Source organism: Puma concolor, chromosome C2 (genome assembly GCF_028749965.1).
Source record: "Puma concolor isolate L17-30 chromosome C2, mPumCon1.1.hap2, whole genome shotgun sequence".
Taxonomy (NCBI): domain Eukaryota; kingdom Metazoa; phylum Chordata; class Mammalia; order Carnivora; family Felidae; genus Puma; species Puma concolor.
Window position 1 is genome coordinate 65,468,530 of NC_141675.1, and position 16,797 is coordinate 65,485,326.

Below are 16,797 nucleotides of genomic sequence, written 5' to 3' on the forward strand. Positions count from 1 at the left end.
TAAGAAGGTAGTGATATGAAAGGTGGGTTGTCATGTCTATCCATATCAGCCATGGTTGCACCAAAATTAAAGCAGGAAGAAAATGATTTTAATCTGTTTGCTTAACTCGTGGCAGTTTTAATGCGAGGAGAAAGAAATACAAGTTGGCCTGTTAAGATTTGCCTGTGGATTAATTTCCTTGCTGCAAACCAGGGGGAAGAAGGCAGACATGATAATGAAAAGAACCTCATCCTACAACCCTGTAACAGAACCTTGCATTTTTTTCCTCTTTTTTTTAATTAAAAAAATTTGTTTTAATGTTTATTTCTGAGAGAGAGAGAGAGAGAGAGAGAGAGAGAAAGAGAAAGAGAAAGCATGAGTGGGGGAGGAGCAGAGAGAGAGGAAGACACAGAATCCAAGGCAAGGTCCAGGCTCTGAGCTGTCAGCACAGAGCCCGATGTGGGGCTCGAACTCATGAGCTGTGAGATCATGACCTGAGCTGAAGTCAGATGCTAAACCGACTGTGCCACCCAAGTGTCTCCCCCCACCCCCTTTATTCCCTTCTTCTAGGACAATCTGTTGCTCGGCTGTCACACCAAATTCTTTAAGAGGCAAACACAGAGACAAACGAGACATAGTTTTCTTTTGTTAATTATTATTATTATCATTAATTTTGAAAGAGAGAATCCCAAATAGGCTCTGCGCTGTCAGCATGGAGCCGACACAGGGCTCGAACTCACAAACCGTGAGATCATGACCTGAGCCAAAGTCAAGAGTTAGACACTTAACCGACTGAGCCACCCAGGCTCCCCATAGTTTTCTTTTTAATTTGATATGAAAGATTTCCTGAAGACAGATCACCAGAACTATTCTTTTTGGTTTTGCTCATAAATTTTTGTGACCGCATTAGCTGTTCTTCCTCACTCACAATATGTGTGTGTGAGAGCATAAGAGAGGGAGAAGTAGAGACACAGAGAAAGAAAGCATGGCGAGCAAGCAAAAGCTTTACCCAGACTCTGAAATACACTGAATAGCTGAGCTCCGAGGCTGTTTAATGGAAAGGGTGATAATTCATAGACTTCTCTGAGGCCCAGTTAAATCTTGCCTTGGGAGAGGTAGGCCAGGGTCCAAGTGAACTCGGTTATTTAGGTAGTGAGTCGTGAATTTTGGCATTTCGTACCAGACTGCTAGCTTTCGGACAAGAGCTTATTTTACACGTGGTAAGTGTCACTTTAGCTCAGTTAAAGGGATTTTATTTTCACTCTTGTGTGTGCATATTGTATGCCTGGCATTTATTTACCCTTAGCCTGTGGCAGCACAAATGGAAAAGCATTCAGTAAATGTGGTGCGGATGCATTTTTCTCTTCTTTTTTCCGTATTCACATTTTAGAGTCTTGAAAGAAAGAAGGAATCCAGTCTGGCTTTGATACCGCATTTCTCCTGATATAATGGGGCATTGATTGTCCTGTCACTACCTTTCCTCCCCTCGCCCTGCCCTTTGGATTTTTGATCTTCTCTGAATCCTTTGTTTATTTGGCTCCATTCATGCCCTACTTTTTCTTCCCTTTCTCACATACCTTCTGCCCAGATCCAGAGGCCTTTGCTCTATTTCTCTGACAGCCTTCTCCGAGATTTAAAGTGTGTGTGTGTGTGTGTGTGTGTGCGCGTGCGTGCGTGCATACACACACACACACACACACACACACACACACACCACCACCACCAACACCACCACCACCACCACCAACAAAAAACCCCAATACAAACCCTCTCATGGGATCTGGATGGTTTCCCCTGCTGCCTTCCTTCTTCCATGCACCCCGGGGCAAAACTCCCTCCACTCTTGTCTCTCCACATCCTCTCCCTTGTGACCCCCCAGATCCCTATTAATGTGTCATGATGCAGTGAGACGTTCTCTTTGCTTTTGGACCAGGTACTGGTCTTGTATCCCTCGGGGAGATCGCATCTGCTGTCTGAGCCTCAGTTTCCTCATTCATTCCTTCTCCTCATCTGTCAGACGCCTGCAGGTGTCGTACTCAGCACCGAAGGTGAAAACTGTGGTGGACAAAACAGACTTCAGTCCTGTCCACTGTCAGAAGACTGAGCAGAGCATGTCCGTCTTGCAGGGGATGTTGTAAAAATGAGCAAGGTGTTGGCCCCTCAACCAGCACGTAGCTGGGTGCTCAGAACACGTCAGCTTTCACTGCTATAATCAAAGACAAACCTGGACAGTCCTGACCTCTCTTCAGAAGTTGTTTTTATCTCAGTCAGGACCTTTCCCTTGTATTTCTGGCTCTTACCCACAACCCATTCTTTTTCATTTTAAACAGATCTCTACCCCACCCTCTCCCCCTTCTAATCCAACCTCCTTTCTCATTTTTTTCCTTTTTCTGTCAAAAGCCTGGCCATTTCTCCTGTCATCTGCGTTTGAAAGCTGGCCAGAGGGAGGGGCCTCCAATTTTTGTGGGACAAAGCGTCCTTTTTTGCTTCTCTCTTTCAGGCCCTGTATCTAGTACATAGTCCTGAGGATACTTCTTTTGCTGAGCTCTTTAGTACTTCCCTTCGTTGTCGAATAGGTGATTATCTCCGCTCTAGTCTCAACCTTTATTACCTCAAGGGTGGGGTGTGGCTTCTGGCTTCTGGTCCTGGTGTCTGCGATGGCGGGAGGAAGCAGTGGCCTCCTCCAGCTGGTTCTGTGCGTGTGTCTATTTCTACGAGTGTCTGAAACCATAGGTTCCTGCAAACTCTAGAATAGCCAGAGATTCAGAAAGTTTGGTCTTTGACAACCGAACCAGTTCGTATATTGCAACTGTATTTATTTTACTTTTGTACTGACAATCAACTCCTCAGATTATGAGATAAATGTAGAGTCTGCTTAGTATGAGCTTCCAGAAAATGTGAGGGTATGTGCGTGTTTGACTTATGGGTATAAACCATTATCTATATCTTAACAGGATTACACGACTATAAACAAGGGTGTCATTTGGCCTTTTGAATGCGAAGTTTCTTTTTGTTGTAATACAAAACACCTGCAATTTAAACACCAGTCCGTTTCTTTTTCTCACCAAAATAGAAGTAAACATGTTCTAAATAGAATACAGTAAGAAACAATGAAGTTTATGGTGGTGCCAGCTACGAGTCTTATTATTTATTTAAAAATATTTTAATGTTTGTTTATATTTGAGAGAGAGAGAGAGAGCACGCACATGCGTACATAAGTGGGGGAGGGGCAGAAAGAGAGGGAGACACAGAATCCAAAGCAGGCTCCAGGCTCTGAGCTGTCAGCACAGAGCCCGATGTGGGGCTCGAGCCCACGAACCGCGAGATCATGACCTGAGCCGAAATCAGATGCTTAATCGGCTGAGCCACACGGGTACCCTGAAGTCTTATTATTTTTCACTTGGGCTTGGTTCATTTATTTAGGTAACAAAGCTATTGAGCTTGGATCACACAGGAATGGTGCTAGGTGCTGTGGGCTAAATCCTGAGTGTGTCCTACCAAAGGGGTCCGCACACTGTAGCCAGCCCCGTGGTCTGTTGTGTGTGAGTCACAAACTGAGGAGATTGTTACATTTTCACAGGGATATAACAACAAAGAAGAATACGTGACGGTGGTCTATGTGCAAATTGAAAAATATTCACTGTCTGATTCTGTTTCTTTTTTTTTTTTTTAACGTTTATTTATTATTGAGAGACAGAGTGTGGGAGGGGCAGAGACACAGAATCAGAAGCAGGCTCCAGGCTCTGAGCTGTCAGCGCAGAGCCCGACACGGGGCTCGAACTCACGAATAGTGAGTTCATGGCCTGAGCCGAAGTCGGACGCTCAACCGACTGAGCCACCCAGGCGCCCCTGATTCTTTACAGAAAAAAAAAAAAAAATTTGCTTTTTTTTTGGATCTGTAGCATCTCTGCCTTCCTGAAGTTTATATTTTAGTAGGAAAGAAAAGTAGTAAACGAGAACACATGAATAAGAGAACTTTTAGATTTTGGTAGCCACAAGAAAGGAGATAAGTGGGACTGCAGAATGACTGGAGGCTGAGCAGGGGGTGGGGTTGAGGTGGGATTCTTTTAAAAGGTGACTTTGAGGGGCGCCTGGGTGGCGCAGTCGGTTAAGCGTCCGACTTCAGCCAGGTCACGATCTCGCGGTCCGGGAGTTCGAGCCCCGCGTCGGGCTCTGGGCTGATGGCTCGGAGCCTGGAGCCTGTTTCCGATTCTGTGTCTCCCTCTCTCTCTGCCCCTCCCCCGTTCATGCTCTGTCTCTCTCTGTCCCAAAAATAAAATAAATAAACGTTGAAAAAAAAAAAATTAAAAAAAAAAAAAAAAGGTGACTTTGAGATTGACCTGAGCAATGAGTGTGAACAGCCTCCGAAAGAGCTGGACTTACTAACCTCTCACCCCCTTGTTCCACATCTCCCATCACCTCCAGTGGCCTGCTTGGCCACAGGGTCAGCTAGATGCTGGTGCTTAGGAAGCCTTCTAGAATGCTCTGTCTTGGGGCACCCTATACCAAAGTTTGTATCACATGGAATTGCCTGCTGCTTTCATTTCCCCCTCACTAGACTTGAACTATTTGAGGGTGAGGACACATGTCTTGGTACTCATGTAACTCTAGCATTTACCTCATAAACTAGGTTTAACAGTTAAATCTGTAAACTCAAAATTAGATTACATCAAGCAGGTTGCGAAAGTCAAGGGATTCGTCTGCAAAACAGTCAAGCTTAAAGGCTCTTGCCCTTCTTTTACACATACTCTTCCCTCCCCATCCTCTCTACTCTAAGCACTGTCCTCCCTTTGTTTTTAAAACACTTCTTGCCCCAGTGCAAAACCTGCCCGCTTCCCCGTCTTATTAAAAGATATCCTCATCCATCCAGTTGATCAAGCCCAAAACAGGGAATTATCTTTGATTCTGTTCATTCCCTCACCCTTGACTGTCACACCCAGTCCTTTAGCACCCATACCTCCAAAACCAGTTCCGTTTTCACCGTCTTTGCTACCATCCCAACCCAGGCCAGCTCTGTCCTCCTTCACCTGGACCAGTGCGGCAACTTACTGACTGATTTTTCCACGGTCGCTTCTGCCTTCTGTATGTCCATTATTCCTGCAAAGCCAAACAGATCTTTTCAGACTTGGGGGAAAAAAAAAAAAAGATCACGTCAGTCCCTCTACTTAAACACTTCAGAGGCTGCCCACTGAACTTAGAATAAAACCTGAACTAAAATATCTGAACTCCGAGCCCTCGATGAATCGGCCACTGTCTCTTCAACCTCATCTCTTAATTGCTCTCAGCCTCTAGCTGCACCCATTTCTCTCCTTCTTAGGACCTTTTATTTTCTTTTTTTTCTTTTTTTTTTTTTTTTAAATTTTTTTTTTTTTCAACGTTTATTTATTTTTGGGACAGAGAGAGACAGAGCATGAACAGGGGAGGGGCAGAGAGGGAGGGAGACACAGAATCGGAAACAGGCTCCAGGCTCTGAGCCATCAGCCCAGAGCCCGACGCGGGGCTCGAACTCACAGACCGCGAGATCGTGACCTGGCTGAAGTCCGACACTTAACCGACTGCGCCACCCAGGCGCCCCCGGACCTTTTATTTTCTGTTGCCTGTTGAGTCATTAGATGGGACTCAGTGTTAATCTCGTCAACTTTGTGAATATGTGAACCCAGATAGTGGCAAGTTAGCACAACCACAGTGATATCCCCACCCCAGCGTCCTTCCCATTCTGAATTTTCATGATCCTGTCTGTGGTACCCAAAGTTCACGGTAACGGGCAACTGACTTAATGCTCGCTATAGTTAAAGGCCTTGGAGGAGGAACTTGGCAACATTATTGCCTCCTAATGGTATTAACGGCTTGTCTTTTTTTCTCTTTCTCCATGCAGAGTATGAGTTGGAAGTAAAGAGGGTGCAAGACATTCTTTCAGGAATAGAGAAACCACAGGTATGTCTTCTGGATTTCTCAGCACAAATGACACATTCTTAAGCATTTCAAGTGTGCTTTTCTTTCACCACATCGTAGGTAAACAAAAGGGCCCCTTCCTATTGCTGATTATTTATAAACTATGAAACAGTGTTGTTATTAATGGAGCATGAAAATATAGAACAACAGTCTTCTGTTCTGTCACAATCCACCAAAATGTGTCCTTTATTTAGATATTCTGAATGCAATTAGGTATTCTTCCCTGCTTCCAAGGACACATAGCATCCCCCTGACACCCTTCCCTCCCACAGGTCTATACAACTGCTTTCTTTTGGCAATTTCCTTGAACCTGTGTAAATATAGTAATAATAATTTTTGAAAGCCTCAGTGATTCCAAGTATTTTTCCAGGTAAATTTCAAAAAGGCATTTAAATATTAGCTGAAAAGAAGTCCAAGATATTGAGTGTGATGGCAAGAAAAAAAAATTGGTGGGAGTGATGATATTGTGAGGTTTCAGGTCTGATTTTGCCAAATGCTTTGAAATCCAAGTGAAAAATTGAAAACGTTGACTCAGCCTTTCATCTGAGGTCAGAGAGCCAAAGTTCTTTGGATGTTTTCCGGCCCAATTGGAAAACCTTGATCCCTCGTCGTGCGTTTCAAATCCTGAGGCTTTTTAACAGAAGAGCTCAAACATGCCTCAGGGTACACAGTTGAGTTTGACTAAAACCTAAAAGCAGGTGTGTTGGAGTATGGGTCCCACAGGGAACTCCTGGAGCGGGGAGTCTGCACTTACTCTGGTGTAGGGAGCAGGTTGCCACGAGAGTTTTGGGGCATAGAAGTTACATAGTCAGGGCTATACTTTTAGGATGCACGGACGGTTGGCAGATGCATCGGGGTGAGAAAAGGATGGACCCAGGGAGGCAGGCCCCAAGAATCTGTTACTGTAGCTCTGGCAGGAGGGTACAGGAGGCAGAATTCAGGCGGTGGCCCTAGGCGTGTCAAGGAGAGGATGCGTACCGCAACTGCCCAGAGAAGTCAGTAAGGCTTTATGACCTCTCAGATAGCTGGGCTTTCAGGCTCCGATGCCTCCACTGAGGAGTTGCTGCCTCCCAGAGTCTCCCTTGATTGCTGTCCCTGCCCATCAGGTGGGATTCTCCACCTGGTATATAGAACCCCTGTGGGTACCGGGTTCTATATACCCACCGGGGTGGGTACTACCCCCAGCTTCACTGTGCTCTGCGTGTGTGTATATGTGGAATACACTTTACGCCATTGGCTTTTTCCCAGTAATCTGTGAATTCCTCTAGAATGGGTTTGTGTAGTTTTTATGATTTCCAGTGATATTCTTGGACCTGTTGAGTGTGTTTCACTGGCAGGGCACCAAGGAAGTAAATGCAGGGGCAGTCATATATGTCTGGTAGGGCAGTGCTGGGGAGAGAGGGGAACGAGATAGTGATCAGATCACACGCATAGAGTTATAGTTCAAGCTGTGGGAGTAAGAGTGGATGATATTTTTGGGCCTGGGGTGGGGGGAGTATAGGGAGAGGTTAGAAAAAGCTTGGGGACATAATCGTGGTATATAGTATATATATTCATGGTATAGCAAAAAGAAGGAAACTCCATGAAGAAAACAGGAGTCCTAATCGAGAAGGCAGAACAGCAGGTTATTTGACTGTCTCAAACACAGTCACAGAACTTCACAGGCCTGCCTTCATCATGTGAACACACACTGGGTTTTTCTTGAGTTATTCCTTGTCATTTCTTTACGGCAGAAGTGACAGAGTCTATGTTTGTTAGGATCGTGTGGCTCTAGCAAGATAAAAAAAAAAGCACCATTTAAATGCACTAGTCCTTTCCTTGATTCAGCATTTATTAAGTGCTTACTCTTTACATTTTTTGGAGCAGGGTGGATAGACCAGCTCTTATGTAAACAGATACGACACGAGGTGCAAAATTGGTAAGATTGTCATCTGAGTGGTTAAACAGTCCAAAATGGGTCTCACTAGGCTAGCGTCTGTTGGCAGGCGACGACATTTTTTCTGGAGGCTCTGGGGAGAATCTGTTCCTTCATGTTTTCCGGCTGCTTCTGGAGGTTGCCTGCATTCCTTGGCTCACGGCTCCTTCCATCCTCCTGTCTCCTTCTCTGACTCTGGCTTTCCTGCCCCGCTCTTTCACTTATAAGGACCCTTGTCACTACACTGAGCCCACCCAAATAATCCAGGATTGTTTCTGTCTCACACGATCTGCAATGAATCACATCTGCAAAGTCCCTTTCACCTCTTAGGGCAACTTATGCATAGGTTCCAGGGATTAGGATGGGGACATATTACGGGGGTCATTCCTTCCCCCTTGGCCCCGCCTAAACCTTCTCTGCCTGGTGATCTCCCACTCGTCCTTCCCAGCCCAGTTAGATGTTTACACATTTTTCCTCCCTTCCTCTTCTCCCCTGTCTCTGTCTGAAGGTCTTATTCATGACTGGGTCTTATTTATCTTTGTGCCTCTAATACCTAGCACTGTCCTTGGCACCTTGTGAACCTTTAACAAATATTTGCTGAATAAACGTGTGGCAGACCGCAATGGCTGCAGCTAGGTTCTGGCGGGGGAGACAAATGCCTGAAGGCCCGCCAGCATCAGATGAGGTTCGGCCAGCATGGTGGAATGTGGGGACAGCCTGGTGCCAGAGCTCCAGGCAGAGGCCTGGAGAGCAAGGGCCTCTGCTTTGCATTCTGGCCCTCTGGGCCTTTAGCTGTCTCTGTGACCTTGGGTAAGTTCCATGACCTCCCTGAGCCTCGGTTTCCTCACCTTCCAAAGGTAGGATGATACATACCACATGGGACTATGGGAGAAGTAAATCATAGAGTATTTAGAGAGGACTTGGGATAGGGTATTTCTCTGGAGTTTATAGCATATCAGTATGCAAAAGTGAAATTCCCCACCACACTCTGAAATGGGAGAGGGGTGTCCAGCTGCCTTCCAGGGAAAGAAGCAGAGTTCAGCAAGTTGGGCATTTTGTTCCTGATTTTTTTTTCTTTCAGCCACATCTGATAACACGTCTAAATAAAAGGCACATATTTTTTCTCTGAGATTTTGTAGATGGTTTGTGTTAGGTGTAGAAGGAAGTTTTAAGATTTGTGGGTTCCGGTCATCTTTCTAGAGCTTTGGGCACACTGAGTTGAGCAAGTCATTTACTCTACAGAAACCTGGATACTATAAAGATCCAAATACTGAGTCACGGAGTAAAACCGTACGGATTTGCTAGGTATTTGTCCTGAGACTGTAAGAGTTAGGTGCCTTGGGGACCAGAGTCCTAGCCACTGCTCTGTCAGAGAAACAATTTTGCTCCTGTTCTAAGTGATTGAGGAATAAACCTCTCCCAGTACCTGCCACCTCCAGCCTTTGATCTGCTCTGATGACAGTGCTAGATGCAGCCTCCCACTTACCCCCGGGCTGTTTATTTTCAGGATGTAAATAAATGTAACCTGCATTGTTTCCCTCCGCTAATGTTTAGCTTGTGGGAACAATTGATTTGTCGGTTCCAGAAGTGAGTGCACTGACCTAAGAGAAACAATTGCCCCTCCAAGAAGCCATTCCTCGAAAAATAAACAACAGTGTATCTGAAAAGGTTTGGCAGTTCTTAGCACTTGAGGGATTATAGAAACAGATGATGGTGAAATTCCTAGATTTGAGTCTCTCTTTTTTTTTTTTTTTTTTTTTTTTTTTGAGTAACGATCTCTGACCTTTTGCTTTTAACTTTTCCATTGTGTTATTATTTTTCATGATGGTACTTCTGAAGTGAAGCCAATATTTCCATGGTAATATTTCCTTAGCGTTCTCCCTAATTGGATCTGCAGGCCTCCCACATAGTTAACTCCAAAGTCCTGACCAGATTTAGAAGCTACTTACTTACTCAGAAATATTTTTTAACAAGGTGAGTGAAAGATGGTGTATCAAATAGCGACGCGATCATACAGTCTTAGGTCCTAATGGATATGCACCTATATACACTTTTAACTAGCAACTGGCCTCAAGTTGGAGTCTACGTTTAACAAATATATAGGCAACAACGATTTCTAGTCAGGATGTAATTATTTAGAAATAAATGATGGTTTTATGACTCCTTCGAGATACTTCAAAACAGTTTAATTTCTCTGAAGTCTTGCTACTCGTAACCTCCCCAACAGACCTTTTACATCTCTGGTGCCAAACAAAGTGTCAGTTTGGGTCTTGCCCAATGATTTTGTAACTAGAGATCATCGCTTTTATTATCATCATAAAGGAGATTGACTTCTATTTACAGTCTGATAATTAAACATCAGGAAGTCAGTTTGTGTTATGGCTTCTAATCTTCTTTCGGATGTCAGCCATGATGCTCCTTGTGACTGTCAGATTAGCTGCCCTCGTGTAGTTCAGTGGTCACTGCTGGTGAGAAAGTTTTCCCCACGGAGAAAGAGAGAGAGAGAGAGAGAGACAGGGACTTAGAAGTTACTGCTCCTCTGAGATTGCTTTCACTCTGAAGTAGGCCTGAATCAGTCAGAGTTCTTAGAGCTCGGGTCTCTCATTAAGGTTATCACCTCCCTGGACACTTAGAGTGTGCATCCGGTGCTGAGGGTTCCCCTTTACGTGACATTCTCTTGAAGGGCACCATGCAATTTCCTGGCATCATCCTTGAAACGGAAGTGAGTTCCAAGTTCTAACAGAGACGAGGCATTCTTTCTCTAGGGAGGATTCCAGTGCCTTAAAGAATGGAAACCTGAAGCCCTGGAGTCTGAAAGAGAGGGAACAGGAGTACAGGGGGGAATTGGTTCCAGACCAGTGGTAGTAATCTAGGTGGCAGGCTGCTTAGCTCCAGGAAAGTATTCTCAGAAGCCATGGCTGCTGTCCTTTGAAAATGATGTAGAGTTCTCAAAGTGTGCTTCCCACAGTCTGGCCTATTGGAAGAGTGCATGTGCACGGAGACCTGCGTTCAGAGGACAGTTTGCTTTCTTAAGGCATGCTCATGGGAACTAGAGAGGGCGCCTGGGTGGCTTAGTCCATTAAGCATCTGACTTTAGCTCGAGTCATGATCTCACAGTTCGTGAGTTCGAGCCCCGCATCGGGCTCTCTGCTGTCAGCACAGAGCCCGCTTCAGATCCTCTGTCCCCCTCTCTCTCTCACGTTATCTCTGGGGGCACCTGGGTGGCTCAGTTGGTTAAGCGTCTGACTCCTGATCTCCGCTCAGGTCACGATCTCACGGTTCCTGGAATTGAGCCCCACATCCGGCTCTTTGCTGACAGCGAGGAACCCACTTGGGATTCTTTCTCTCTCCTCTCTCTCTCTCTCTCTCTCTCTCCCTCCCTCCCCTGCTCTCTCTCTCATTCTCAAAAATAAACATTAGAAGAAAAAAAAAAATCAGGAAGTCCCGTTAGTTTTATGAGATACCAGTACCTCAAGATGACTCATTAATGGTGTATCAAAGAATGCAGCAGATATCCTGGTATGCATTGTAGAAGCACTGCCTTAAAATCTAGTCAGGAGAATGAACGCACAAATAACCAAGTAAGGCACAGTACAATGAAATGATTGCCCAGCATAGGTACCAGCAGAATGTGACCAGAGCACAAAGAAAACAGTGGTTGATTCTCAGCATGGGTTTAGGCAGGAATGTACAGAAACCTTTCCAGAATCGCCCGCAAGCTGCTCTGGGTCTCTCTGTGCCGTGGGTCTGCTATGAGGCCATCTCTCACGCATCCGTCTCTCTTCACCATGTTGGTGCTCTTTGAGGCAGAGATCCTATGTTAGAAAGCAGGAAAATCAGAAGCTAAGTTATAGGGGCATGAAAGGGAATGGCATCCTGAAGGGGTGTGTAGCACAGGAGGGTCGGGGGACAGGGCAAGAGGAGATGTTAGTCTGGAGTCATGGCACAAAGGGTGGAGTTTGATTCTTAAGAGTGTCTCCCCAGAGTTTTTTAAGAGGTATGTAATGCTGGTCTGCCATCCCCTGTGTCTCCTGTATCACAAACTCAGACTGTCTCACTCCCTTTGATTTTTATTTTTCATTCAACAGACATTTACTAAGCAACCACTGCTCACAGTTGAATATGACTTGGGTCCTGTCCTTAGGAAGTCCCACAGTCCGGTGGGAAAGGTAGACAAATGCCCTAAACTCGATTTGCAGAGGTAAAGATAACCAGGTGCTGTAGAACAGAAGAGTGATGACAGGTGAAAGACTTCAGGGAAGTTTATGTGGGGATAGTGAGGGCTGGCTAGGTCTTAAATGATGAGCAGGGATTTGACTAAATAATTGGTTAAATAGATCTTGCTGCTTTGTCTGTGTGGAATAAAAATGATATGGAGGGGTCGCTGCTAAACTTGGAAAGAATGACAGCCTGGAAAGAAATTCAGTATTCACGGTCCATATTATTCATGTTTTTAAATTATTTTGTATTACATTTTAATACTCTGTATCGATCAGATAGTGACAAAAATGGATGAAAAAAAGGGGAGACTGAATAGTTTACGCATCTCTACCCATAGACTAATAATCTGTCACTATAAAGTCTTTATGAACATGAAGCTTTAGCATGTATGTTAACCCTTGTTTTTAATATTATTGAGACCAGTATCCAGAGAGCAGCAAAATAACCTTTAGAAAATTAGAACATCAAAGTTCTGTTGATTTATTGCAAAGAATTAGACTGTGCGTTAGGTTGAGTTTCTCCAGAAATGGGCTCTAAAACAAAGATTGGAGTGCAAACAGTGTATCTGGGAGGGGGGGTGCCCCAGGAAGCACGAGCTAGAGTGGGCACCTGGGATGGAAGGGCAGGAAGCCCACTGCAGGGTCTCTTTAGTGGGCAGGTTACGGCCCGAGGTGGCTGGAGCTCAGTCCTGCTGAGGAACAGTGGCGTGGAACCTGCCTCAGTGTAGTTGGTTCTAAGTAAAGGAAGAAAGTTGGGATGTTTGAAGGTGCCAGAGTCCTTTGTTCAAATGAAGTCTTAAACAGAGGCTTCCCCAAAAAGAAAAAGGCAGAGCTTAGAGAGGTAAAACATCATCACCTCCACACACATTTCAGCCTGAGCCATGGTTCTCCTCCCCCATCACTGGGTTCTCCCAGAAACTGAGGCCTTCAACGAGGGTGATTTGAAAGGTACTGGCATGGGAGGCTCAGAGGCAAGCGGAAAGTACCTGCGGACATGGCTCCTTCCATGTAACGTGATGGCCATCGTGGAGATCACTGAAGTCTCACACTCAACTTCTTACCTTTAAAAAAAAGGTCCCAAACAAGACTGATGTCTTTACTTTCTGGAGGATCTAATGTGAATTACGTTATAAGGACAGATGCTTTAGGAGCTATTTTGGACACCAGGACTTTGACAAAAAAGTACTATATATGATGTGTTTTTCATTGTAATTAAAATTGTTCGCCTTGCATTAACACTAAGCCAATTTTATGCCACTACTAATCATGACAAAAATGTTACTGGAAGAAGCAGTGTCTGATGTGTATGAAGCGGATTTGAATAATTTCGTCTGTGTTTTTCTTCCTCAGGTTTCTAATATTCAGGCAAGAGCAGTTGTTTTGTCCTGGGCTCCCCCTGTTGGACTTTCCAGTGGACCCCACAGCGGTCTTTCTTTCCCCTACAGTTATGAGGTTGCCTTATCAGACAAAGGACGAGATGGAAAATACAAGATAATTTACAGGTAGCATATATTTCCATGTGTTTTGCTCTTCTGCTAAGCTGTGCAGTTGGAGTCATTAAGGAAAATAAGAAACAGGAAAAGTTTAGAGGCTTTGCAAACTTTTCTTTAAATAGTTCATTTTAAGAATTAGTGATAATTATAATGTCAAGAGTTATTTTTGTCCAGAGTAATTACCAGTCAGAAATGACTTCTGTAGAGCTATTGATGTTGATGAAATATCATTTGGTTATGTGAGTTTGTCAGTATAGTACTAAAGAAAAATTTCCATTAATGTCTGTCAGGGTTAAAAGTGAGTATGATTTTTAATTTTTATGTGCATCAATCATGCACTTACGCGGTTACCTTTTTCGACCCAGACCATTTTCTGGTGTTTTCTTGAAATTCTCTAATATGGTTTCCTTCCATTTTATCCTGTTTCTTACCATCCACAATAGGTTTCTAGCCTGTAGTAAAGATGCCTTTAGAGCATTTCATTCCAAGACTTTCTTAAATAAGTTTAGCTCACAGGGTAGGGGATTGTCCCTTCTGTGTTACCAACTCCCAGATATTAACCATCTAAATGATTTATAGCCATGTCCTAAATGTGATTAAAAATTTTCAGGGTCAGGCCTTTTCTCTTTTGTAATTGCTAGGCACCGCCCACATTTGCAGAGCAGGAAATCAGAGCATCAGTCTTGTTTTCACTGCTTGTTTGACCTCCCTTTGAGTGGCCCCCAGAATGACCACCAGAGGCCAGCCTAGCGTGGTCACACAAACTGCACTTCTTCCTCTGCCGGAGAGGCTGGCTCTCTGTCCCGTTTCCCTGCTGTACCAGTGCCACCAACCTTGTATCTCCCCAGCCCTGTTGTGAGTTCTTAACTTGCTCCAGGACATGTCTTCTGCACTAAGAAGATGGGTAAGAGACAGGGAAGGAGGCCCATTAGGCACTCTCTCCTCCCCTCACTGCCCACTGTGCCTCCATTGTCCCCTCCCTGGACTCCTGCAGGGATGTCCTCAGCCTCTTCCAATGTCTCCTCTCCTCCTGCTACCTAGCCTCCACACGACATAAACCGGGTCACACTGGGTCACTCCCCACTGAAGACACTGCAGTGATTCCCCACTATACTTAGAAAAAAAAAAAAAAAATCCTAACTCCTTACTCCAGCTCACAACTATTTGGTTCTATTTTGAGAAGTCCACATTGGTCAAGAAATACAGAGCACCGTTTGCCCCAGCCGTACCAAGAAACCATGAGATTCTGTCCACGCCAGATGACCACTAGTGGCAGGAGCTGGTCTCAAGTGACCAGGGGGCTAGGCAGATAACGTTAAGCGAGAAAAGGAGGAAGATTGGGGATGGGGTGCACAGGAGCACCCCTGCCTTCCTCTGAAGGAGCAGCCACCGCTCACCTAAAATAGGTTGGTGCCATAAGGGAATGCAGGCCTTAGAATTGCTGATTTCTTTGGATTTTTTCCCCCCAAAAATACTGAAAATCTGAATTTTTATGTAAGCTTTCCTAATGCCAGACTCATTCAGCAAATGCAAAACCACATTAAACATACAGTGCAGGTCAGACATCAGAATTACAGGCAGGGTGTGGACATTGGCCTCCAGTTGGCAACTTTAAAAACATATTTTTATTTAAAATTATTTCAGGGGCGCCTGGGTGGCGCAGTCGGTTAAGCGTCCGACTTCAGCCAGGTCACGATCTCGCGGTCCGTGAGTTCGAGCCCCGTGTCGGGCTCTGGGCTGATGGCTCAGAGCCTGGAGCCTGTTTCTGATTCTGTGTCTCCCTCTCTCTCTGCCCCTCGCCCGTTCATGCTCTGTCTCTCTCTGTCCTAAAAATAAATAAACGTTGAAAAAAAAAAATTTTTTTAAATTATTTCAAACTTATAAAATGTTGCAAAAATAAAGGGATCAAGGAATATGCATAGACCCTTTTACCCAGAGTCACCTATCAGTAGCTTTTTATCCTGTTTGGTTGACCACTGGAGTACTCTTTCTCGCCTCCCAGTCTGTATTTTTTCCCATTAGTTGTATATATCATGGCCTTTTACTGCAAAATTCTTCAGTATATTTCCCAGGAATAAGGATATTTTCTGACATCGCCGCAGTGTAATTACCAGCTTCATAAATTTGCATTGATAATATACTTTGATCTAGTCCATCGACCACACGCCGGGTTTGTCAGTTGATTAAATAATGTCTTAGAGCATTTTCCTTCCCCTCTAGGACAGAATCCTGGCCAGGGTCAGATATTGCAGTTTGTGCTCATACGTCTTTCACCTTTAATTTGGAACACTAACACAGTATTTTGGGGCACAGAGATTTTTGAAGAGTATAGCCATGTGCCCCCCCCCCCCCCGAATAATAACCCTCACCTTTTAAAAACTTTCAATGGAACATTTGTTATTTTGTCACGGCTTTTGCCTCATGGCTAAGTTAAGTTTCATTTGCAACTTCTGGTCATATAACTGGGTTTCATTTATGTAAGAGAGCTACTGACTGGTATGTGTATATATCAGAGAGCTATTAGGATTGATATGTGAAGGAAAGCACATTGAAATTTCTTCAAGAGAGATGAGAAGTTGAAGCAATTGGGGTTCCTTCCACGGTGAGTCTGAGAACTACCTTCGGTTGACAACTAGAATAGTTATTTTACACTGAAAATTTATCTCTGTGTTTAATTTCCTTCCTTATTTATTTGTTTTTATGTATTTACTTTGAAGAACCGATAAGGCCTTTTGGAACTTTTATTAGTATGTTAATCTCACCATTTTCCCGATCTAGGATAGTATCATTGAAAGGAATCTAGGGGTGCCTGGGTGGCTCATTGGTTGAGCGTCTGACTCTTGATTTCAGCTCAGGTCATGATCTTACAGTTTGTGGGATCAAGCTCCGCGTCTGGCTCTGTGCTGACAGTGTGGAGCCTGCTTGGGATTCTCTCCCTCTGCACCTTTCCAGCTCATGCTCTTTCTTTCTCTTTCAAAAAATAAATAAGTTTAAAATATATATATATATACACATACATATGTGTGTGTGTGTGTGTGTGTGTGTGTGTGTGTGTGTGTGTGTGTGTGTATAGAATCTAATTTCCTAGTTCAGAAGGGTAATAATACCAAATTGGCAAGTTTATTTCTGGTTTATGGTAGAATCAGACATAAGAGTTCTTTAATCATTGCTGGTACATGATGATGAGACCCAAATCCAAAATCAGTCTTACTGTTGAAGCTGGTATCATTGACTAATA

At 44.3% G+C, this 16,797-nt stretch overlaps 1 protein-coding gene across 2 annotated transcripts in view; it reads left to right on the plus strand.

The window, feature by feature from the left end:
- The window catches only part of FNDC3B (fibronectin type III domain containing 3B), a 364,422-nt gene that overhangs the window by 254,909 nt on the left and 92,716 nt on the right, over positions 1 to 16,797 (plus strand). For both annotated transcript variants that reach the window (XM_025913173.2, XM_086674725.1), the window contains exons 7-8: positions 5,855 to 5,913; positions 13,417 to 13,568. In XM_025913173.2, coding sequence (XP_025768958.1) covers positions 5,855 to 5,913; positions 13,417 to 13,568 — 211 coding nt within the window. The remainder of the gene's footprint in view (positions 1 to 5,854; positions 5,914 to 13,416; positions 13,569 to 16,797) is intronic.